At 43.9% G+C, this 24441-nt stretch overlaps 1 protein-coding gene across 1 annotated transcript in view; it reads right to left on the bottom strand.

Annotated features, from left to right (window-relative positions):
• CACNA1I (calcium voltage-gated channel subunit alpha1 I) overlaps nt 1-24441 on the bottom strand; it is a 592517-nt gene that overhangs the window by 79172 nt on the left and 488904 nt on the right. Inside the window, 2 exon segments of the mRNA XM_029587119.1 lie at nt 6637-6707; nt 8975-9108. Of these exon segments, the coding sequence (XP_029442979.1) occupies nt 6637-6707; nt 8975-9108 (205 nt within the window).

A 24441-nucleotide genomic window follows, 5' to 3' on the forward strand; every position in this document is an offset into this window, starting at 1 on the left:
TACATGAACTTCCTTCTTAGCAGAAGATAGGGATCCCCACTAAAGGTAGGTTAAAGATTATTGCAGTGCCACCAACCTCCATTCCACCGCATGTCCTAGGCAAGCCCTTTAAAATTCACTGCAATTGGGCTCACCCAGTATAGCCATGCCAGAGCAGTTTCAAATCATAGAAAACCAGCAGTCAACTGCAATCATTCTCAAAAGAGCAGTGCTGTGATCTCAGATCGGCAGTACCATTCTGATGCATTACTCCTTCAATTCTGCTCATCTCTTGAAGCTCAGGGAGACATCAGGCTGTTGTGCAGGCTGCTTATCCATCAAGAAATCCTTTCTTGCACAGACTCGTAGCTTGTTAACCAAATGTTTGTGTGCTATCACATGCCAATCTCATTCTCAGAGCAGCAGCATTCTGAGCCCTAGGAAATCCTGCAATTAGTCTAGTTTGAGGTGACATTTCTCCCCAGGCTCTGCCTGGGATTGTTGGGAACGTCAACAATGATCACATAACTCACATCCCGAGTGTGGCAGGTTGAGTCTGACCGATGGAGAAGGAAACATTGACAAAAGAGAAATAAGGGGAAATAAAAAAAAAAAAAAAGAGACTGGCAAATAAAGGAAGAAAAAGAAGACAGATAGATAAGACTGTGGGTAGAATTTGAAGCTATTTGCTGTTGAGATTTGTATGTTCAAATCTTTTTTATTGCAAAAATACGTTACAACAAAATGTAGGGTATTCGGTGGACACTTCCCAATCCCTGCTCAGTAGTAGATACAGAAACAGGAACAATCTATTTCCCCACTATAAAGAAATCCCCATTCCTACCCTCCCACCCCCCTGTACAAAAATACAATTAAGCATGATAAGTAGAACACCCACAACCACATAATTGCCATATTATATTCATTGGTAATGAGATTTTTAGTTTATTTTACAGGCAGAGCAATTTGAAGAGCTGTTATTTAATATTATTTTATTTGATATTGTTTGACTTGTATTGTCAAAATCTTCAATGTTTGATCACTGTTATCCACCTAGAATAGTGGGTATTGCTAAAGGTGGAATCTGAAATTTGCTAAATAAAAAAATAATCAATGAAACAAACAAATAAATAATGGTTTATTTTGTGGTGGTTAGGAGATAAGAGCTGTAATGGCATTGCCAAAAAAAAACAGATTTTCATTCTGAAGCTGAAAAAAGGGAGGAAGAACGTGAACTCAAAAGAAGTCTTCTACAAAAAGTTAAGGAGGCCTCCATTAGAAAACCAAACACCGGGTACAGAAGCAAGCACACAGGACTGCAGAAAGTGGAAGGTAAGGGAGAAGCTATTATTGGCTTTGCATATATTTCTGGAAGTGAGTATTTGGCAAACATTTTCTAGGAATTTGTTTGAGTAGGGAGATTTGAAGGGGAGCCCCTTTCTGTGCATATTTTTAAACATTTCTACACTGTTTTAAACAAGGATATTTTTTTGTGATGCAGTCCCTAATTTATTGTCTGTCAGGTTTTGTCTTTAAAAAATAGAGTTGCAATAACCAAAGTGCCAGCTGCTGATTGCAAACACACAAGGAGGAAATCTTTGAACAATCACGCATAATGCCGTGTTGTCAAAGCCATCTCCATTGCTGTGTTGCGCCAGAAGGTGGACCTTTGGGCCGAGGTGGGGTTGACGCAACCCGTAGGTAAGGACCTACGGGTCCTCACTGTCGGCAGGCGGAGTGGGCTGATAGACAGAGGCCGCTGGAGCTTCACCTATACCAGCCCTCGTTCCCCACGGATTGAGCCTTTGGGTGCCAGGGTCGGCAGGACTTAGATGGGCTTCTGTGTGTAGTCGAAGCAAGAGTTGGTTCAGCCCAGAGACAGCAGATGAGGGATGATACAGTCTTACTCTGGACTGGATAATGTCCTGGAAACTCGGGCGCCAATGGAATGGAGGCAGACAGAGGGCGCTCGAGCAAAGATAGGCAATTGGGGAAGCTAATAGGATACTTGGGTACATAAAGAGAAAGACAGAAGTAAGTGAAATAATATTACCTTTCTGCAGGTCTCTAGTACTACCTCACCTTGAGAACTGCATTCATTTATGAGCACCATGTCTATAAATGGACACTGACAAGGTAGAAGCAATTCAAAGGCCTGGCACCAAAATGGTGCCAGGCCTGCACTATAAACCATACACAGAAAGACTGAAGGAGCTAAAAATGTACTTTCTAGAAGAAAGAAAAGAGGTGATATGATAGAATTAAGTACCAGAAAACAATGTTTTTCATAGAATATAAGGCTCAAGGAGAAAGGGTCATCATATGAAGCTGTAATGAACGAAGTTCAAAAGGAATGTGAAAAAATATTTTTTTCACTGAGAGGGGGATGGGCACCTGGAACAGACTTCCTATGGAGGTGGTAGGAGCCAAAATTGACAGAATACAAGCATGTTTGGGAAAGACACAGTAACTGGAAGAGGGAGAAGACCATAGATTAAGACCTGTGACCACACAGCAGGTAAACACAAAAGGAAAATTCTCTGTCTCCATCTGCTGGTAGGGGAGGAAACCTCATGCAGCTGGATTGATGTGTCTGGACTGATCTGGGGAACGATAAGGAATGGGTAGATTGGGTGGACCAATTGTTCCTTTTCTGCAGACATCTTCATCTAAACCTACATGGTTGGTATTGTGATACCTTCTGATTTCATGCTTTGTTTTTGTTCTGGCAGGTTCCTCTTGCTCCTATAGGTTTCTAGCCAAATATGAACCAGCCTCGACTAGCTCTACAGTGCCATGAGCCTTTGTTCAGAATTACTTACCTTTTCAATCATATTTACCCCTATTCTCTCGCCCATCTAGCATGGCCATCATAGTGATAGTCCTTAGCCAGGGGGCCATATACTGTGAGTCTGTCTATTAGGTGCCATCACTGTGCAATGGCAGAAAACTCCTTTCTTCCCCCTCCATCTACCAGGAGGCTATGAATACTGTATCTGCAGCATCCCCAGCTGGCCTGAGAAGCAAAAGCAGGCTCAAAAACTGAACACGCCTCTCTCACATGGTAGAACACAGTACTGCTACTGAGGCATCACACCATCACAACATCATACTTCTTGCCATCATGGTTAAGCATGGCAAGTACCAAGGTCTATCACTCTATACCACCAAGGGAGAGATCTGGGTTCAAACCTCAGGTCAGGTTTCTACTCCTGGGGCTGAGGATGTTGCTGAGTTCATGTTCACTGCCTCAAAGGGTGAGGGAAAGACAAATGCACTTCTTACAATAAAATCTAGTGGTTGATCAAAGAAATGTATTTGAAAATAGAAAAGAGAACCAGAAAAAGGAGGAGATGACTGACAATATGAAAGCAGAAAAGCGATCAAGAACAGTACCAGTCCTGAAAAAAAAGTTAAGGACAACCAAAATAGAAAAATCAATGTTTACATTTTCACTTTAGATCAGAATATGTAACATTTGAAAGTATTAAATCATCATATATTCTATGCAGATTTTTTTTATAAATTATGGGGGTAATTTTCAAAATGATTTACGTGCTTAAAACTGGGTTTTACGGGTGTAAATGAGCTTTTGAACATTTCTATGCTACTTTTATGCCCATAAATCCTTTTGACAATTACTCCCATATGTAATAATTGAAAAGTGGTACTGCTCTATTCTTGTCATCTCTCTCTCCCGCACTTCCTATGTACCACTAAAATGGATGAAATTGTATTTTGGCCTATTTTTTTCATGGGGGGGGGGGGGGCGGGGAGGTGGAGTCACCATGTAAAGGAGGTATCCTTCGCAGTAAGAGCAATCCCTCCATCCCCAAATGAAAAACAGGCCAAAGATATAATTTGATCCATTTTAGTTGTACATAAGGAGGGTGATCTTCCAAACCATTCCCACAGGTAAGAGCACTGCTTTACCAGAGAAAAGGGGCTTTTTAAAAAACTCCCCTCTCTGTGGAAGAGTAAACGTAGGCAGGTAAGTGCCACAATATACACAACTTTCCCCCGCAGTGAGGAGAGGTGGTCCCGGGCACAGGATGGAGGAGGGGTTTGCAGCCTTCTGAATTCTGAAAAGCATGAACGTACGTCTCTCTGAAAAGCTACCCACAAAATTAGCAGGTGTATACATGTGCAGGCTGTTTTCCTGGGTGATTTTCAAAGTCAAAGTACATGCATCATTTCACAAAATGTGAAATTATGGTAAAGTCAGCAAATAAAAGATAACCTGCAGACTTCGAACCAATGCATTTTATTTATTTATTTAACTGCTATTCTTATTAACCTCTTTCTCGGTCTTAAATAAAAACCAGGCAAAGCAGTATACAAAGAATCCAAACAAAAGCAATAACAACAATCAACAAAGCACATAAAGTATGTACCAGTTAAAAACAGACCAGGAATTAAGCACAATGCGGGCAGTTACAAAATTACCCCCACAAACTGCAGGACAGAGCTGACAAGAGTAGTGAAAGTCTCTGCAGGGAAAAAAAATTCCAAACATGCTCTCCTCAAAGTCAGCAATACAAACTTTGGCTTTTTCTGGCACTGGAAGCATTTCTCTGGGGAACAGCAGGCTCAGTACCAGCACTCTGGAACTCACTACCACTCCACATTAAAGGGCAGATTTTCAAAGGGTTATGCGCGTAACCCCCGAAAAGCTGCCCCAAGCAGCCCCTGCGCGCGCCGAGCCTATCTCGCATGGGCTCGGCGGTGCGCGCAAGCTCCGGGACGCGCGTATGTCCCGGGGCTTCGAAAAAGGGGCATTCAGGGGGCGGGGCCGGGGGCGGGGTGCCGGCCTGGGGACGGGACCGAGGCCTCCGGAACAGCTGCAGTGCGCGCCTGGGGACGGGACCGAGGCCTCCGGAACAGCCACCGTGCTGGGGGATGGCACGCCAGCAGCAAGTTGGGCAGGAGTAACTTTCCCGATAAAGGTAAGGACGGGGTTTTAGATAGGGCTGGGGGGGGGTGGGTTAGATAGGGAAAGGGAGGGGAAGGTGTGGGGGGGGGGGGCGGAAGGAAAGCTCCCTCCGAGGCCGCTCTGAAATCGTAGGGAACGGAGGAAGGCTACGCGGCTCGGCGCGCGCAAGTTGCACAATTGTGCACCCCCTTGCGTGCGCCGACCCTGGATTTTATAACATGCGAGCTGCAGTGCGTGCATGTTATAAAATCTATGCCCGCGCGCAGGTTTAAAGATCTGCCCCTAAGCTTGCTCCAGATTAGTCATCCTTCAAGATACTGGTGAAAACCTGGCTCTTTGGAACAGCATTTGCCAGTTCCTAGTGACACATGCATTATTAGTGACTCGACACCAGCGTACAACAACTGCTGACAGACCTGAGATGACAGAAGTCACACTACAATCCTTCTAGATAGCTCCCAAATATGGGTACAGATCATTATGATGTCAAATCTTTGTATATAACTCACAAGACCTTTGTTTATAAATTCTTATGGTGTTAACACCTCCACTATCAACATCTAGTCTACAATGGTCGATGAATAAGATGTACTAAGAACAATTATCTCACCAAACTGCTCCTAAGGAGGTTATTTGCCTATTCCTATCATTTTAACCTGAAACCTCATACTCGATCCTCATACTATCCTTGTGACCGCCTATATTCTGTATTCCCAGCCCTGAGTATTTCTGCTGATAGCCTATGCTTCCAGCTCTATTACCAGAGTAACGCAGGAAGCGCCTGGGATCACATTGTTCTGCAATCTCGGGTTTCAAAATGGGGCCATGATTCAGGTACTAGGTGGGTGGGAGGGCTTCTGAGGTAGGGTAGCGGCATGGGGGGGGGGGGGGCGTAGCAAGGAAGTAATATTTTTTTTTAGTATTTAGCAGGGAGGGTGGGTTTGGCCAGTGCTGAAATTTTGGTTTAGGAGTTTCGGGGCGAGGGACCTTGGCCAGCAGGGGTTTGTTAAATTTGAGTTAGAGGAATGGGAATTGAGTTGGGAAGCCCATGGTGAAGGTTTTTTTTCCTACGGGAGTGCCACTTAACTAGATATCTTTTGAGGATAACCATTTAAGTGGTTGATTATCCGGCCACACAATGCCAGATAACTTTAGACCTACTCTGAAGCAGGTCTAAAGTTATCTGGCTAACTTAGCCAGCTTTAGCTAAAAATCGGATAAGTTAGCTGGATAGCTTAACTCCGCCCTTAAACCCCCCCGAATGCCTATTTAAAAAAAAATCTGGCTAGGTTTTAGCTGGATATTGACTTATCTGGCTAAAATCTAGCCAGACAAGTAGCTCAATATTCCAAAACTTGCCTTTAGACGATAACTTGAGAGTTATCTGTCTAAACAGCTTTGAATATCGACCTCTATACTCCTATTTTGTAACATTAGAACTATATGCTGTTATGTAACTAAAGTAACCTTCTATATCAAGGATTTTGAAGTCATACAATCCACTGTTGTCTGTAACATGCCTTGAATTCTCTGCCTGGAAAGGTATAAAACAAATAATTATGCTTGGGGAAAAAACTCAAAACATGGCAAATACTATCCATATGTGATAGTTTCCTGATAACTGCCTGATGGAAAACAACAGTGAGCGTGGCCTTAAAGGGAATATAAGCAGTCACAGATTCTGACAGAAAAAAAAATAAATAAAGAATGCCCATTTCTCTTACCTGTGGAAGAGCCTGGACTACAGTGTCCAGTAACGCCCTCATCCCTGTTGCCATTTTCAACAGCTTCAACACTGGAAAAGCAAAAGGTATGAGGGACAGGAATTAAATTTAATCAACACAGGGGATCTCTGTTGATCAAAAACAACAATCGCAGCCTTCTGCAAGACAGAGTGATGGGCAACCAACTGTGGCAAACATCAGCTGGCAAGTGTTAAAGTGGCACTGGATGAAACCTAAAGAAGGACTGCACCTTATCCGCTCAGTCACAGACAGCCTTGAATTTTTTGCAGGAAGGGTGAGAGAAAAGTAAAGTGACAAAAAAGGCTGCCAATGATGTTTCTATGGGGCTGGGTCTTGGGTCTTCCCCTCTATAATAGATAAACGCCTGCTAGAGAAAACTGGGCACTGCGGAGAAGACAGGGAAAAGGGAATGCATGGGGTTGGGGGAAGGTTCTAAATTTGATCTAAAAGCATGTTGAGGAAAAAATTCAAGAAAAGAACACACACAAAAACGGATTCTATTATAAACTAGAAGAATGCCCATCACAAATGACGGGATTTGAGTTTTCAAAGATTTCACAGTGCAGTACGCACATAGACCCTTCCCTCTCAAGAGTGGAAGGATGAACTCCGTGTCTAAAGACTGTCTTCACATTAAAAGGTGAATTTTAAAAGTGTTATGTGTGCAAAAATTAGCATATGCATGTATGAGTAATCGATATGCGCGTATTCCGTGTTTTAGAAAAGCCGCACGTATGCGCGCTTTTGCGCGCGAATATATGTGTGTAAAAAAAGGAGCGGCCTACAGCCGTACTGAGGTGGGGCCAGCACATGCACACGTAAGTTCCTATTTTAAAAGACACACACCCATGTACGTTTTCCAACTTGCTTGTGTATTTTTTCATCTGCTAAACATAGTTTCCTCTAAGCTGAGCATGTGTGTGATTGCTCATACATTTCAGAGCATCGTTCACAGATTTTACATGGTCGCTCACATACATTTTTCTTTGTGCTATATACAGAAATGAAACACTAATACTAGCGCTGAAAAAACTGGAGGTTTAAACAAATTGTTGCTCAAACGAAAAGAAATTTGCACACACAATGCTGCTAATGCGAGACAATGCTGCTAATTGTCTCGCATAAGTGATAATAAATGTGCCTATTGTGTAGTATTGACTGGGGGGACAGGTCTAGGTAAACTAGGGGGAGTTCAGGCTGGACAACAAGGACTGGGCGAACTGGTGGACTAATAGGTAAAACTGGTAATTTTCTCAATGTGTGCAGGCTGTAAAACTGGCCGAGTTGCGCACGCAAATAGGGAGTTTTGTGAGTAAGTCTTCGTTTACTTTTGCACATATATGTTTAAAACAGGTGGACAAAGTCCACACGTTCAATATATTGAAATACCGTGGTTTCAATGTATCATATGTATTTGCGTGTAGGCCTATATACACGTGCATTTTGTATAGCAAACATTTGGATATTTTATAATACATGCATATGTGAAACGCACAAAGATCCTGATTTAAAAAAGCATTTACATGCTTAAAATTGGGTTTTACACCTGTAAATGCACTTTACCCATTTAAGTGGGCTTTGGAAAATTGCTACCAAATGTGCCATAAGATTTACTCGTGCAGGTGCACTTTACGCAAGTGCTTTTGAAAATTGCTATGATAGTATGTTACATTTATGCATGTGACTCCTATGAAAATTACCTCCCGTGTTATACAAAACTAAAGTAAAATTGTGCGCGCCCATTTACACACACATATGGGCACGCGCGTGCACATGTTTCAAAGTTATCCTCCCTGTGTGTGTGTGTGTGCTTGTGTTTCTGTGTTGTGTGCTAAGTCCTCAATCCTTTCTCCCCTTCCCAGCTTGATCCACTTTTCTCTCAGTGCCCTCCCTTCCATCTCCAACCTCAGTTATCCTCCTCAGTCCCTCACCCCCCCCAAAACCCCAACAAACAACCCTCTTTTGGCCTCAGTTAACTGCTGTCAGCCTTAATTTTGACCCTCACCCCAATTCTCAAACTGCACCCTCAGTAGCTCATTTCCTTCTCTCCCTCCCCTCCCCCTCGATTCCCCTGACTGTGTGGCAGGGGCAGGGGGAAACTCTTTGCAGCGTTTAAAAGAGAAACAAAACCTGGGCTTTGTGCCCCTGCCTGGCAGTAGGGTTGCCCGGTTGCTTGGCAACTATTTCAAAAGCCGATTGATTGGCAACAGACTGGGATGCAGAATTGCAATTTCCCCTCTCCCACTCCTCCTCATTTGCATTTCTGATTTAATTATAGCGCTTCCAAGACCTCCCACTGTCTGCTCCCTGCCTTTACCCCTGGCAATGCGCAGCACCCTCATGATGCGGATGATGGTGGGGTTGATTGGCAGAGCCGCATTGATCTCAATCTCTTCCAGAGTGATGCCCATGACAGACAGAAGCACGATGGCCAAATCTAACTGGTTCCACCTGAAAAACAAAAACCAGGACCAATTTAAAAACATTAACTGGAGGCATGCAATCAACTCCATTTTACTTTTATTTCCGTTCATTCCATCCCAATCCTGACCCGGATTCTTTCTTCTTTATGGTTCAAAGACAAGTTTCATGAGACGGCCAGCATGCTGGGTCCCTGATCAATTTCAACAGGAATATTAACAGGCATTTGCAATGTTATGTGCGTAAAAAACATACGTCCAAAATGAAGTCAAGTTTTTTGAATACAAGCACATCCACCTCTCCTGGGTGTTCGATGCAATCTGCAAATGAGCTTCCGAGCTAAAAGGGACGTGCAATGGATAATTTGTCCGTCCCTAGTGCTCTGTATTGGGCACCCAGGAGAAGTGGCTGTGCGTCCACAACAGCCTGGCCAGAGCTCCCTCTCCAACCCCCAGCAAGGCTGTTCCCGATTTGTCCTTTTCAATAACGTGTCAGTGAATGGACAAATCGGCAGTACGTGAAGCAGAGAATAAATTAATATTAAGTATCCTGTGTGTGTGTGTAGGTTGCCAAAATGGATTCTCAATTTATCCAGCAGCAGCTCATTTACTGGCACAATATGCATGCACTATAACCATGGCCCTCAGCGTGTATATTGTGGATGTATATTGTGCGCCCTGAAATTTCTTTTACGTCAAGACATTTTTTTTAATGGTGCTGCTTTCTGTGGTTCTTCCTACTTAGTATCGTGATGATTCTAAGTAGGAGGAACCACAGAAAAGCAGTTTTTTTGTTTTTAAGTTAAGCCCTTGATGAATGGGAAGACTTTACGCCTGCTCCGGGCAGGTGTAAAATTTGCCAGATTAAAAAGTGCGCCTTGGGCACACGGGGATTTTTTGTATCGCGGGGTAATAGCTAATAGCCTCATCTACATGGAATTTACATGTGATAAGCACTATTAGCTATGCACGAGTTTGGACATTGTTTTGCATCGGGGGTTATGAACGCAAGTCCAAAATGCGCATCTAAGCGCTCATTGACCTGTGCGCGAGGCTCAGCGCACGATACTGCATCGGCCTGTGAGTGCTACAGCACCCTCCTTCTGCAGCTCCCTTCGGATCTATTTGAGGTGCTGTGGTTTTAGCCAGCCATTGAGAAATTACTGTAAATGCTATCTTAACAGCACTCCCAGCCACAGACAGTCATGACGGCATGATCCTGAATTAAAAAAATCTGCTCCAGTTTTTCTTTTTTGTGGCTTTACTAGCAGAAAGCATTAATATTTGCACTATGGAGTAGTTTCTCTTGCAGTCTCTCTGTCATATGCACGATCCTTTGTACTAACCGTGACATTCCATCAAAGCTCTAGTAGTACCTAATCTCCTCATAATATCATCTTCCCTGTTTCTTAGCTCCATTCCTTTCCATTTCCCTTTGTAATCTTATTTACGTTCGTTCCATGCACCTGTTAGCTGTTCTATGTACTGTTGTTTCTCTTGTAAACCGTTGTGAAGGCCAGTTCCAAACAATGGTATATAAAAACACTTAAATAAATAATTAATGTCTTCTGTCTTCTGTTGCATCACAAGCCATTAATTAACAGGGTAACTGTGTAACAGCCCACATAAGTTAGCTGGCAAATACTTTATGCACATAAGTTACACCAACTTTCAAAATGAAATTACATGTGTGTCTTCACTTTGTAAATTATCCCACCAAAACTGCTTGCACACAATTACACCTGCTAATTTGTGTACAGGCTTTCTTTTTGCTAATTTTTACCTGCATATTTTTCAAGATGGAAAAGTGTGTTCCTAAGTGCTAACTCTTGCCCACCCTCACCTTTGGGAACACCTCTGCTCAGTCCGGGTAAATTATACATGCACACAAGTTTTATGCACATAAATTTACCAACACATCAGCCGGGCCTTTTTATAACAGGTCTTACGGCCCAGTTATGTCTGTCCATCTGTCTGTGACACCCCCCCCCCCCCCCCATTATTGTGGTCATATGCTCTTATGCTTTGCTTCTCAAAATCTCTTCAACCAATTATTCATGTTAGATCCATATTTTGGATATATCAAGGTGGTACAGTAAAGATGACTGAAAATGGTAAGCTTTCAAAAAACTGCAAGGGGTAACAGTGGTGGGGCTGCTTGGATATACTAATTATAATGCTCTCAAGTTTGAAATAATCATCAGAGGGAAAGTATTTAACAAATGTACCACAGTAGAATTTAGCTTTAAAAAAGGAGCCTATGATAAAATGAAAAATTTTGTTAGAAAAAAACTAAAAGGAGCAGTTAATGTATACCTGAACAGCTAATAAGGTTTTGGGATCTAATAAGGGAGAAAGGTGAAAAAGTTTTGTAATAATAGTGTTTTTTTGTGAATTGGAAGTTCAGACAAAATGTATTCCATACATTAAAAAAAGGTTGAAAGAAGATTAAATAACTGCTAGCATGATTACATAGTGAGGAAGACAAGGCTATAAAAGCCAAAAAAGTAATCTTTTAAAAAAATGGAAAGCAAGTTCAAATGAGATTAGGAAATAGCATAAACACTGGCAAGCTAGATGAAAAATAGTTATAAGGAAGGCCAAAAGAGAATTTGGAAAGAAGCTAGCTAGAGAGACAAAAACCCAAATAAATTAGTTTTCAAGTACATCAAAAGCAGAAAGTCTGAAATGAAGTCATTTGGATGACAAGATGACCAAGAAGTAAAAAGGTGCTCAAAGAGGACGAGGAAATAGCAGAAAAACTAAATAAATTCTTTGCTTCAGTCTTCACTGAGGAGAATGTTTGAAGAATACCCATACTAGAACTGTTCATTGAAGGTGATGAGTCTGAGAAACTGAAGCAAATCACGGTGAAAGTAGAAAATGTATTATAGCAAACTGACAAATAGCAGCAAATCACTAGCACCAGACAGTATTCACTCGAGTTCTGAAAGAACTCAAACATGAAACAGACATGTTACTGGTAATATATCACTAAATTTTGGCATTACGCCTAAAGACTGGAGGATAGAAAATATGACAATTTTTAAACAGGGCTCCAGGGATAAACCAGGAAACTACCGACTGGTGAGCTTGACATTGGTACTGGGCGATATAATGGAAGCTGTTGTTAAAAACAAAATCACTGAACACATAGATAGATGTGCATTAATAGAAAAGAGTCGGTTGATATATTATACCTGGATTTTTTCAAAAAGCATTTTGCAAAGTCCCTCATTTGGGACTCCTAAGGAAATGAAAAAGCCCTGGGATAGGAGGCAATGTCCTACTGCTCAGTTCTCATCTTCCTTGACCTACAGGCTGGTTTTGACATCGTTGATCATTGTCTGCTCCTTGACACTCTGTAAAGTGCTCTATCTTTGTTTTCTTATTAACTCTCTATCGTACTTTTACCTTATCCTCTGATGGTTCTTCTTCCACTGCTATTCCACTTTCAGTCAGTGTGCCTCAAAGCTCTGACCTGGCTCCACTTTTCTTTACTCTCTTCACTTCTTCCCTCGGTGTTTTGATCTCCTCCCATAGCTTTCAACACCACTTTTATACTGATGACTTTCAAATCTACCTCTCTACACCAGAAATTTCACCAAGAATCCAGTCTTATATCTCAGCCTGCTTATCTGACATGAGTGCCACCTTAAACTTCTTATGGCCAAGATGGAACTTCTTGCCTTTCCCTGCAAAACTCACATTCCCTTTTCTCTCTTTGTAGATTAATACAATGTGTTCTTCACAGGCTTCCCAACGAACCATCTTTTTCCAGTGCAATCTATTCAAAATATGGCTATCTAACTTATCTTCCTTCACTGTTACTATAACCATGTAACCCCCTTCTCAAGTCACATCTTACTCAAGGCACTACTAGCTCCTCTCACAGCAAGTTTATTTTACTCGTCTACAAATGTATTTACTCTTTAGCTCCTCATTAACTACTTTTTCTCTCTCTCCCTAAAGTTTTACTCATGAACTTTGTCCATCTGGCAAGTCGCTCTTAAATATCTGTGACCTTCTCCGTCAACGTTCAACTCCGTGCTTTCAACTTTGCTGTGCCTTATGCCTGGAATAGATTTCCTGAGTTAGTGCATCATGCTTCTTTTCTAACCATATTCAAATCCTGCTTACAAACCTTTTTGATGCTGCTTTTAAATCTTAATCACTTCTCTACAATAAATACACATCCCATAGACTCTTGTTTGTCATGTATGTTTGTATTGTATGCTTTTATGTGTATCTGTACAGCACTGCGTATGTCTAGTAGAATTTTAAAAATGATAAATAGTAGTAGTAATAAGTAATGTTGTGGATTGAAAATTGGTTAAAAGATAAGAAACAGTAAGTATGATTGGATGGTTAATTTTCCAAATGAACAGAGGTAACTACTGGAGTGCATCAGTGATCTGTGTTATTTAACATTAATTAATGACCTGGGAAAAGGGAGTAAAGAGGGAGGTGGTCAAATAAGCAGAAGATACACAATTATTCAACTGCAAGCTGACTTTGAGGGACAGAAGGGTCTTATGAGACTGGGCAACTAAATAGTAGATAAAATTAAATGTAGACAAGTGCAAAGTGATGTAGTTAGGGAAAATATTCCAAACTATGGATAGCAAAGCTGGATTCCATTCTAGGAGTTACCACTCAGCAAATGAATGTTAGAGTCATTCAGGACAATTCTTTGAAATCTTCAGCTCGGTGTGCAGCAGCAGCTAAAAAACAAATAGAATTCTAGGAACATAGAACAAAACAGGGAATATTATATTTTGCCTATTCAAGCTATAGTGCAATTGCACTTAAAATATTGGGCATAATTCTGACCACCACATCTCAAAAATGATTTAGAAGAACTAGAAAAGTGAAAAAGAGGATGACAAAAATGACAGAGGTTAGAGCAGTTTCCTTATGAAGAGGCTAGATAAATTAGGGCAGGGCTTCCCAAATCTGCCCTGGAGACCCCACAGCCAGTCGGGTTTTCAGGATATCTACAATAAATATGCATGAGATAAATTTGCATACCATGGAAAGTCAATATATGAGTCTCCATTGTATGCAAAGTAAATCAAATTCCAAGTTGGAACCTACTACTGGGCAGACTGGATGGGCCTTTTGATCTTTATGCGCCTTCGTTTACCATGTTACTATGAAGTTAGCAAGCAGCTCCTTTAAAACAAATCGAAGACATTTCTTTTTCAATCAATGCATAGTTAAGCTCTGGAATTCATTGCCAGAGGATGTGGTTACAGCAGTTAGTGTAACTGGATTTATAAAAGGTTTGGATAAGTTCCTAGAGAAGCCATAAACTGCTATTAATCAATAAGGAATAGTAGCTTGGGATCTTTTTAATGTTTGGGTACTTATCAGGTACATGTGACTTGGATTGGCCATTGTTGGATACAGGATGCTGGGCTTGATGGATGCTTGGTCTGACCCAGTGTGGCATGTCTTATGTTCTTATGTAGACCAAATCGCTAGGAAATGGTTATTTACTCTTTCCAATAGTATTAGGATTAGAGGACACTCAGCATATAATTAAACTATGGAATTTGCTGCTAGAGGCTAGTAGTTTGGCTGAATTAAAAAAAATTTGGTTAAGCTTCTAGAGCAGCGGTTCTCAACTAGTGTATTGCGAAGCACTGGCAGGTGTGTCGTGCACCCGCTGCTCTTCCCCCCCCCCCCCCCCCTTTCACCTCAGCGAGACGAATACTGCTGCCGTTCCTGCCCGGGGTATCAGCACATTCAAGCCCCGAGGGGAATGGCAGCAGAGTTTGTGGAAGCTGGCAACAGGAACGTGACCTTTTCTTCTTCCCGCCCCTGTGGCCCGGAAGAGGAAGAGGAAAATTGGTTCTTACCTGCTAATTTTCGTTCCTGTAGTACCAAGGATCAGTCCAGACTGCTGGGTTGTGTCTCCCTTCCAGCAGGTGGAGTCAGAGAAAAAAGTTCAAGGCACCCTATGATCACCCAGTGTGCCGCCTGCGATCCTCCAGTATATTGAATAACAAAGCAGAAATAATAGAATGGAGATAGGACAATCAATGACTAGATCAAGATTAATAAAACTATATACAGGAAAAAATAACATGGAGAAATGGATATTCTTCAGAGTCTCCTAAACCTTGCAAAGAAAGAAATACAAGAAAACCAGTGAGCGGGCTCTCCGGAAAGAGTATCTGGGTGGGCGTCTGGACTGATCCTTGGTACTACAGGAACGAAAATAAGCAGGTAAGAACCAATTTTCCTTTCCCTGTACGTACCAGGATCAGTCCAAACTGCTGGGATGTACCCAAGCTGCCCTAAATGGGGTGGGATCCGGAGAGTCCTGCCCGCATCACACTGCTGCCGAAGGATTCAACATCCGGAGCCCTAACATCCAAACGATAATGCGTAGCAAAAGTGTGCAAGGATTTCCAAGTCGCTGCTCTGTAAATCTCTTGCAGCTAAACACATTGGCTCTCAGCCCATGAAGCCACCTGGGAGCGAAATGAATGAGCCTTCAGACCATCAGGAACTGGTCTGCCACGACAAATGTATGTCGAAGCGATGGTTTCCTTTAGCCATCGCGTAATAGTAGTCTTAGAAGCCTGACAGCCCTTCTTAGGACCGCTCCATAAGACAAAAAGGTGGTCTGAGAGAAGAAAGGCATTAGTCACCTCCAACTATTGTAAGAGCACGCGGCGCACATCAAGCCTCCTCAAGTCCCTAGCCTGAGGAGAAGACCAATCTAAATCCGGAAACGCCAGCTGCTCTAATGACTGATTAACATGAAACGCGGAAACCACCTTTGGCAGAAAGAATGGAACTGTCCGCAGTGAAATCCCCGAATTTGAGATGCGCAAGAATGGTTCACGGCAGGACAAGGCCTGAATCTCCGATATACGCCTAGCGGAACAGATCATCATGAAAAATACCGTTTTGAGAGTTAAATCCTTCAAGGTGGCCCACTTAAGAGGTTCAAAGGGAGAGTCACAGAGACCACAAAGAACCAAATTCAAACTCCACGACGGACAGAGAGCTCGAATCGGCGGATGCAAATGTTTGGCCCCTTCAAAAAATGAGCCACATCTGGATCCATCAACTATACCTCGTGAACAGCCTAGCGCCGCGACCTGAACGCGGAGCAAACTGTGAGTCCCTTCTTTAAACCTTCCTGCAAGAATGCCAAAATGTTAACTACAGTGGCCTGTCGCGGAGACACATGCAAGCGCGACACCAAGTATCGAAGACTTTCCATACTCGAGCATAAGTAAGAGAAGTAGAGGTTTTTCTTGAGCTGAGCAGGGTGGTAATAACCGCCTCCGGGTAACCCTTCTTTCTCAGTTGTCGCCTCTCATAAGCCAACCCGCTAGACAGAAGCAAGCTACCTGTTCGAAAAATACCGGACCCTGCCGAAGCAGGTTGGGAAGATGGCCGAGACGCAAGGGACCATCGACCGCCAGGTTGATGAGGGTCTGCAAACCATGGCCTCCGTGGCCACTCCGGAGCCACAAGAATCATGGGACTCCTGTGGGATTCTATCCATCGCAAGACTTTTCCTACTAATGGCCACGGAGGAAAGACATAGAGGAGCACGTCTTGGGACCATGGGAGGACCAGTGCATCTACCCCTTCTGCCCCATGCTCCCTCCGTTGACTGAAAAAATGAACCACCTTTGCATTTATGCTTGTAGCCATCAGGTCTAGTCGGGGTGTCCCCCACCGACGAGTGAGGAGTCTCATCGCCTCCCCGGACAACTCCCACTCTCCGGGGTCGAGCTGTTGGCGACTGAGAAAGTCTGCTTGAACGTTCTCCACTCCGGCTATGTGAGATGCCGCTAAACGACGCAGATGACGTTCTGCCCAGGCCATTAACTTGTCTGCCTCTGTGGCGACTGGATGACTCTTCGTCCTGCCTTGTCTGTTGATGTATGCTACTGTCGTCGCATTGTTGGAGAGAACTCTCACCGACTGATGCTGAACCAGTGGGAGAAAACTGCGTAACTCTAGACGAACCGCTCTTACCTCCAAGCGATTGATGGACCACTTGGCCTGCTGCAGTGTCCACTGTCCCTGAGCCGATTGTGACTGGCAGACTGCACCCCAGCTGAAAAGACTGGCATCCATCATCACAATTATCCACTGTGGATTTTTGAGATCCATTCCCTTCTGTAAGTGCGCTGGGACTAACCACCATTCGAGACTGGATCGGGCAGGCTCCATGAGGGGCAGAGGCAATGAAACTCCTTGGACTTGGGATCCCAACGGGAAAGCGATGCTCTCTGTAAAGGTCACAGATGCGCAAAAGCCCAGGGGACCACCTCTAGAGTAGATGCCATAGAACCAAGAAATTGCAAATAGTCCCAAACCGTGGGTAATGGGAGATCCAGAAGACGGCGCACTTGCACCATCAACTTGAGCATCCTGTCCTGTGGTAGAAAGACTTTGCCCACAGTCGTGTCGAAATGTGTGCCCAGGAAATGCAAGTTCTGGGACAGCCTCAAATGACTCTTGTCGAAGTTGACTACCCAAGCAAGGGCATGAAGACGATGTAACACTGTGTGGACCGCCAGCTTGCAAAGAGTTTCCGACTTCGCCCAGATGAGCCAATCGTCCAGATAGGGGTGAACCAGAATCCCGTCTTGCCTGAGGGCTGCGGCTACTACCACCATCACCTTGGTAAACACTCGCGGAGCCGTCGCCAGACCGAATGGGAGTGCCCAAAACTGGTAATGTTCGCCCAAGACCATGAACCGGAGAAATCTCTGGTGGTTTATTATATTCTAGTTTTAGAATTATTTTATATTTCTCGGGGAATGTATAATTAGAAATGTGGAAACAAAAACTGAACTGGAACAGCTAGAAGCCAAACTCTGCATGCAGTAAAATAACTCAAAAACAAAAACATTAGCTTTATGGTCACTTTATTCTGTATTTGGTGAGAGTCTGTCTGTGTTCTGCGTATGTGACCCAGCTAAGGGTGTTCTGTGAGCTTGTCGTTTCTTGGTAGGGATCTATAGCATCTTGGTTTGTTCTGTTTTCCTAATAGGAGGTGTATTGGTGTTTAGGGCCTGGTGTAATTTTTGCAGTGCTGCCTTTTGTTACAGAATCTTACTAAACACTTTTCATAGGTAGGGTTGTTACTGTTTGAGTTCCATAATGCAGGTGTAACTTTGTGCACATTAGTTTGTGTACATTATTTCAGATCCTGGAAGTCTGATAGGTGCTTTATTTTTGTTTTGCACAGAATGCAGAGTGGCTTTTTTGGGTTTCCATTCCAGTTTGTTTCCATATTTGTAATTTGTGGTCTTTCTGTACTTGGTGAAGGTTTATTCTATGTGTGTGACCGAGGTGAAGTATTTTACTAGCATGTAGGCATTTGTATCAATATTATTTGTTGTGTTTTCTTAATAGAACATGCATTGGTGGTAAATTACTGTTTATTCATAAGGAGGGATATTGCACCTGGTAGGAGAGAGTGTTTATGTTGCTGTTATTGAGATGTCACCAGAAATATCTTTTTTTGTATGGTAAATTGAAACGGGAATGTCCTAGTTCTGCTCTGCACCCATTGTTGGGGGTCGAGGGGGTTCCTGTGGAATGCAGAGTGTTTGTTTACATTTAGCCTGGTGATGATCACATGTTCAGTGTGTCACGCATGTGAGAACCATCTGTCAGGTATGTCCCGACAGAAAAAAGGTTGAGAACCACTGTTCTAGAGCAGTGGTTCTCAACCTTTTTCCCATCGTGACACACCTGACAGACCACGCTCACATGTGTGACACACTGCTCATTACAATTTATGGCGGAAATAAAAATAAAGGTCCAGTATTATTTTTATTGTTAAGAATGACACAAGGAAAAGATACATATTGTATCTGAACAGAAATTGCATAAACAGGAAACATCCCACACCAAAACAGCACCAATTTCCAGCACTTAACAGTAACCACCTTACCTAAGAAAAGGCAACACTGAAAATATTACACCAGGCCTTAAGACACCAATACACCTCCTATTAGGAAAACGGACCAAGTCAGGCTGCTATAGAGCCCTACACAGAAAATACACGCCAGCAGAAAACCTCACCCGAATCACATGTGCTGACCCTCACCTAACAAAGAAGAAAGAGACCAAAACGCATAACTAGAAGCATGTGTTATGAAAAGTCTGTTTAGTGAACCCTTGGCCCGGCTGTCTGGATAGTGGAAACCAGACGATGGAAAAGGAGCCGGGAGGCGGTACGGATCTGGCGGGTAGGAGCAAGTGTTCGCCCTGGAAACCCGAGACCCCCCCAGGAGGAGCCCGTAGGGGTCCGGGTCGCTGGGACTTAGGAGGTCCGGTAGTCAGGGCTGGCTGAAGACGAGAAGGGTCAAGCAGAAGTCCGAAAATCAGGGCTGGCTGAAGACAAGAAGGGTCAAGCAGAAGTCCGAAGGTCAAGGCTGGCTGAAGACGAAAAGCTGGAAAACCTGAAGCGGAACCACAGGAACAAGGACAGGAGCAAACAGGAACGGATCCTCAGGAACAAGGACTGGAACAAGCAGGAACGGAGCACGGCAGGAACCACAGGAACAAGGACTGGAACAAGCAGGAACGGAGCAAGGCAGGATCCAGGGAAGCAACTAAGTACTCACAGGAGCGACCTCGTTGCAAGGCAAGGTAAGAGAGACTGAAGCTGGTTTATATAGCCAGCCAGCCTCTGACGTCAGGAAAGGGGCGGTTCAGCACTTCCGGGTGCTGGACCTACAAATGCTGTCCCCTCGCGCGCGCGCGTACCTCGGCAGGGGGGAGGAGTTAGAATCGGCCTCGACGGCGTCTCCACGAGGGAGATGCCGCTGCCATGCGGCTGCACAGGCCTGAAACCCCGGCGGAGCACGACACGAGCGGGGGCCTCAGCACGGAGGTAAGCGCCCGGTCGCTAGTCTGGCGACCGGGATAGCAACAGCATGCAGACAAAAACTGAATTGGAAACCGCAACAAGCCAGAGTCTCTGTATGCAGTGTAACCAAGGAAAAAAAGAAACATCACCCATCCTTATAAAACAAATCAAGAAATATAAAATCAATAGCAGCAAAATCATACTAACAAAAAGAACAGATTATTTCAAAACAGCGGATGAATGGAATATCCAATAATTAAAAACTCATATCAAAAATTTCTAGATACCAATAAAATATTTTAAAATAGCAGACACTAGGGATGTGAATCGTTTTAGGACGATTAAAATTATCGTCCGATAATTTTAATATCGTCTTAAACCGTTATGGAACACAATACAATACAGATTCTAACGATTTATCGTTATAAATCGTTAGAATCGTGAGCCGGCACACTAAAACCCCCTAAAACCCACCCCCGACCCTTTAAATTAAATCCCCCACCCTCCCGAACCCCCCCCCCAAATAACTTAAATAACCTGCGGGTCCAGCGGCGGTCCGGAACGGCAGCGGTCCGGAACGGGCTCCTGCTCCTGAATCTTGTCGTCTTCAGCCGGCGCCATTTTCCAAAATGGCGCCGAAAAATGGCGGCGGCCATAGACGAAAAAGATTGGACGGCAGGAGGTCCTTCCGGACCCCCGCTGGACTTTTGGCAAGTCTCGTGGGGGTCAGGAGGCCCCCCACAAGCTGGCCAAAAGTTCCTGGAGGTCCAGCGGGGGTCAGGGAGCGATTTCCCGCCGCGAATCGTTTTCGTACGGAAAATGGCGCCGGCCATACGCGTATGGCCGGCGCCATTTTCCGTATGGAAAATGGCGCCGGCAGGAGATCGACTGCAGGAGGTCGTTCAGCGAGGGTTCCGGCGCCTCGCTGAACGACCTCCTGCAGTCGATCTCCTGCCGGCGCCATTTTCCGTACGAAAACGATTCGCGGCGGGAAATCGCTCCCTGACCCCCGCTGGACCTCCAGGAACTTTTGGCCAGCTTGTGGGGGGCCTCCTGACCCCCACGAGACTTGCCAAAAGTCCAGCGGGGGTCCGGAAGGACCTCCTGCCGTCCAATCTTTTTCGTCTATGGCCGCCGCCATTTTTCGGCGCCATTTTGGAAAATGGCGCCGGCTGAAGACGACAAGATTCAGGAGCAGGAGCCCGTTCCGGACCGCTGCCGTTCCGGACCGCCGCTGGACCCGCAGGTTATTTAAGTTATTTGGGGGGGGGTTCGGGAGGGTGGGGGATTTAATTTAAAGGGTCGGGGGTGGGTTTTAGGGGGTTTTAATGTGCCGGTTTTTCGATTTTTCGATTTTTAACGATTTTTAACGATTTTTCACGATATTTTACCCCCCCAAACGGCAACAATACGATTCCCTCCTCCTCCCAGCCGAAATCGATCGTTAAGACGATCGAGGACACGATTCACATCCCTAGCAGACACAAAGACCCAGTAATGAAAAATAATAAGGATACAAAAAATGTTTTGCTCTGCATACCTGGGAACTTTTGATATCCAGGTGCCCTGAGATTGTTTTGAATTAGCAGGAGGGGTGGTTTGCTTGCAACTTTCTCCTCTCTCTCTCTCACACACTAGCTCACAATCGCTCACATATACACATGCTTTTTCTCTCTCACTTATATAGGCTCTTAATTACACATTTACACGCATGCTGTCTATCTTTTCAGGCTTACACACACACACACATACATGCTGTCCTTTTCTCTCACACACAGACTCTCATTCACATGCTTACAAACATGCTCTCTCTTTCTCTCATTTACACACAGGCTCTCAATCACATACATGCTCCCTCACCTAAACCAGCTCTCATTCACACACAGACACACATGCTGTCTTTCTCTCACTTTCACACATGCTCTCGATAACATACTCACATGCTCCCTCACCTAAACCAGCTCTCAATCACACACATACTCTCTTTCACATATACAGGCTCTCAATCATTCACATACATGCTATCTCACTCACACACACACACACACAGGATCTCAAACACACATGCTTGCTCATTCACTCACTCTCCCCCGAGCTAGTGGCAGCAGCAGCCTCCTCCACTTCTAATCCTAAAGGCAGCAGCAATCTACTTCATTTTCAGCCCTCGCGGAGCAAGGAGTCCCATCGGCCATGGGGATTGACAACACTCTTCGTTTTTCTCTGAGCCGCACAGCTCATTCCTCAGGCTGCGCCTCTCTTTTCTTCGGGCCGATGCTGAGCGCACTAGCAAGGTCTCTTCCCGCACACACAACCGCTGCTCACCACTTCCTCTTCTGGGCCGCAAGGGGGGGGGGTGGGAAGAAGAGAGCATGCCGGTGCCGCTGACTCCTGCTCTCCTGCCACATTCCACCCGAGCTTTCAGCGTTTTAAGCCCAGGTGGAGAACCTATCTTGCTTGGATAGGGGGAGCAGCTGGGTCAGCAGGAGACCGGGAAGTGTGGCGACACACCTGCGTGTGCTTGGTGAAAACACTGGTGTGTCGCTACACACCGGTTGAGAACCACTGTTCTAGAGGACAGATCCATTAACCATTATTTAGCCAAATAGCCTTGCAACTGGGAGTGAGCAGCATGGAATAGGTTTTCCTATTTGGGCTCTGAATGGCACTAAGGAGTGGCCAGAACTAGTCACTGAGAGTGTTCTCACACTCTGCACCTCTTCCTTTCAGTAGCCCAATCATGGCAGTGACAATACTTAATGAGAGCCACAAAGCATGTCTCCTTATGGAACCTATAATACTGGGAACTGGTTAACATGTGGTATAAACACTCATCAAAATATAAAAAACCACATGGGAGAAACCAAATAATAATTTGTAAGGTGGAGAAACCCTCATATGTGAGTGGAAGGTATGACGTTCAAAATGGCATTAAATGAAACATTCACTTATATAGTTAAACCACACTTTTACCAAAGTGATAATTTATACCTGCTCCACTCTTACATTTCTCCACGCCACCTCTATAATATTTAATTACTTTTTCTAAAAGTCAAAAATGAAGAAAGACACTTATCATTTGGTTTTTCTTCCCACCTATGGCACTGGTATATAGCCTGACACAGCGCATGTTTCATAGACCTTCGTCAGGGGCCTTAACAATTAAACATTTTACATTTTTCTACAAAATAAACGTATAATTAAAGTGCCCACAATCAACACAATTTCATCAGGAAGTTTGATAACACTATACATACGTGTCTTTTCAACGGCAAAATGTTTTCCTATTACAACACCATGGCCATAGCGTCTGCGAAGGATCCCTCATTGAACTAAACTAAATTTTTAAATACTCCTAAGACTCATCATTCAACCAATCACTATGAGTTTGTGGACCAATGAAACAAGAAGGGCTCTTTAAACCAACGTCATCCACTCAGCACTTTCACTCATACCGGATGGAAATTCCGATGACAAATTAAAAATCCAACGTTGTTCTTTATAATTTAGCTGAGATCGGGTGTCACCTCCTCTGCTAGATGTTTGAACAATATCCAAAATTGTCCATTGTAGTTGGTCGAAAGTGTGTTGTTTTGTTAAACAATGTTTGACAATGGGAGCTTCTATGTTTCGTGTGTGCAGGCGGCTGCGATGTTCTCCCAACCGTACTTTAATTGGTCGGGAGGTACGGCCAACATAGAGTTGAGGGCAGGCGCATTGCAACACATACACAACATTGTGGGAATTACAATCAGTGTGAAATGATTTCTTATCATTTCTACCAGTTATCAGGTGTTGCCAGATGGCTCCTTGTACAGTCAATAAATACATGTCACACTTTCCACATGCTTCATGACCAGGATCCGTAGATGGCTGTCCAATACTAGGCAGGGCGGCACGAACAACCTGATTTTTTTATGTTGGGTCCTAACACATGTCACACTTTCCACATGCTTCATGACCAGAATCCTTAGATGGCTGTCCAATATTAGGCAGGGCAGCAAGAATAACCTGATTTTTGATGTTGGGTCCTCTTTGGAACGCTATCATTGATTCCTCAACGAATGCCGAATGGAATTGTAAAATGTGCCAAATGCGATGAATGCTTTGAACAATAGCTGATGATTTGTCTGTGTGCTGTAAAACACAGACATGTGGGGGTGAAGTACATCTAGTTTGATACTCCAGCAAAGAAGCTCTGGGCGAATATAATGCTCTCTTATAGGCATCTCGTATTGCTGATGACAGACAACCCCGTTCAAAAAATCGTATAGCCAAATCATATGATTGTTTTTTGAACTCCTCCAAAGAAGAACATAGGTGATGCAGATGAAAATATTGGCTAACTGGAAGTCCGTTTTTAAATGCCCTAGGATGAAAGCTATGATACCTTAATAAGGTATTTCTGTCTGTTGTCTTCTGATACAATGTAGTCTTTATGTGAGTGCCATCTTTAATAATCCAAATATCCAAAAATGGAATTTAAAAAAAATCAAACTGAGA

This window comes from Rhinatrema bivittatum, chromosome 2, assembly GCF_901001135.1.
Source record: "Rhinatrema bivittatum chromosome 2, aRhiBiv1.1, whole genome shotgun sequence".
Taxonomy (NCBI): domain Eukaryota; kingdom Metazoa; phylum Chordata; class Amphibia; order Gymnophiona; family Rhinatrematidae; genus Rhinatrema; species Rhinatrema bivittatum.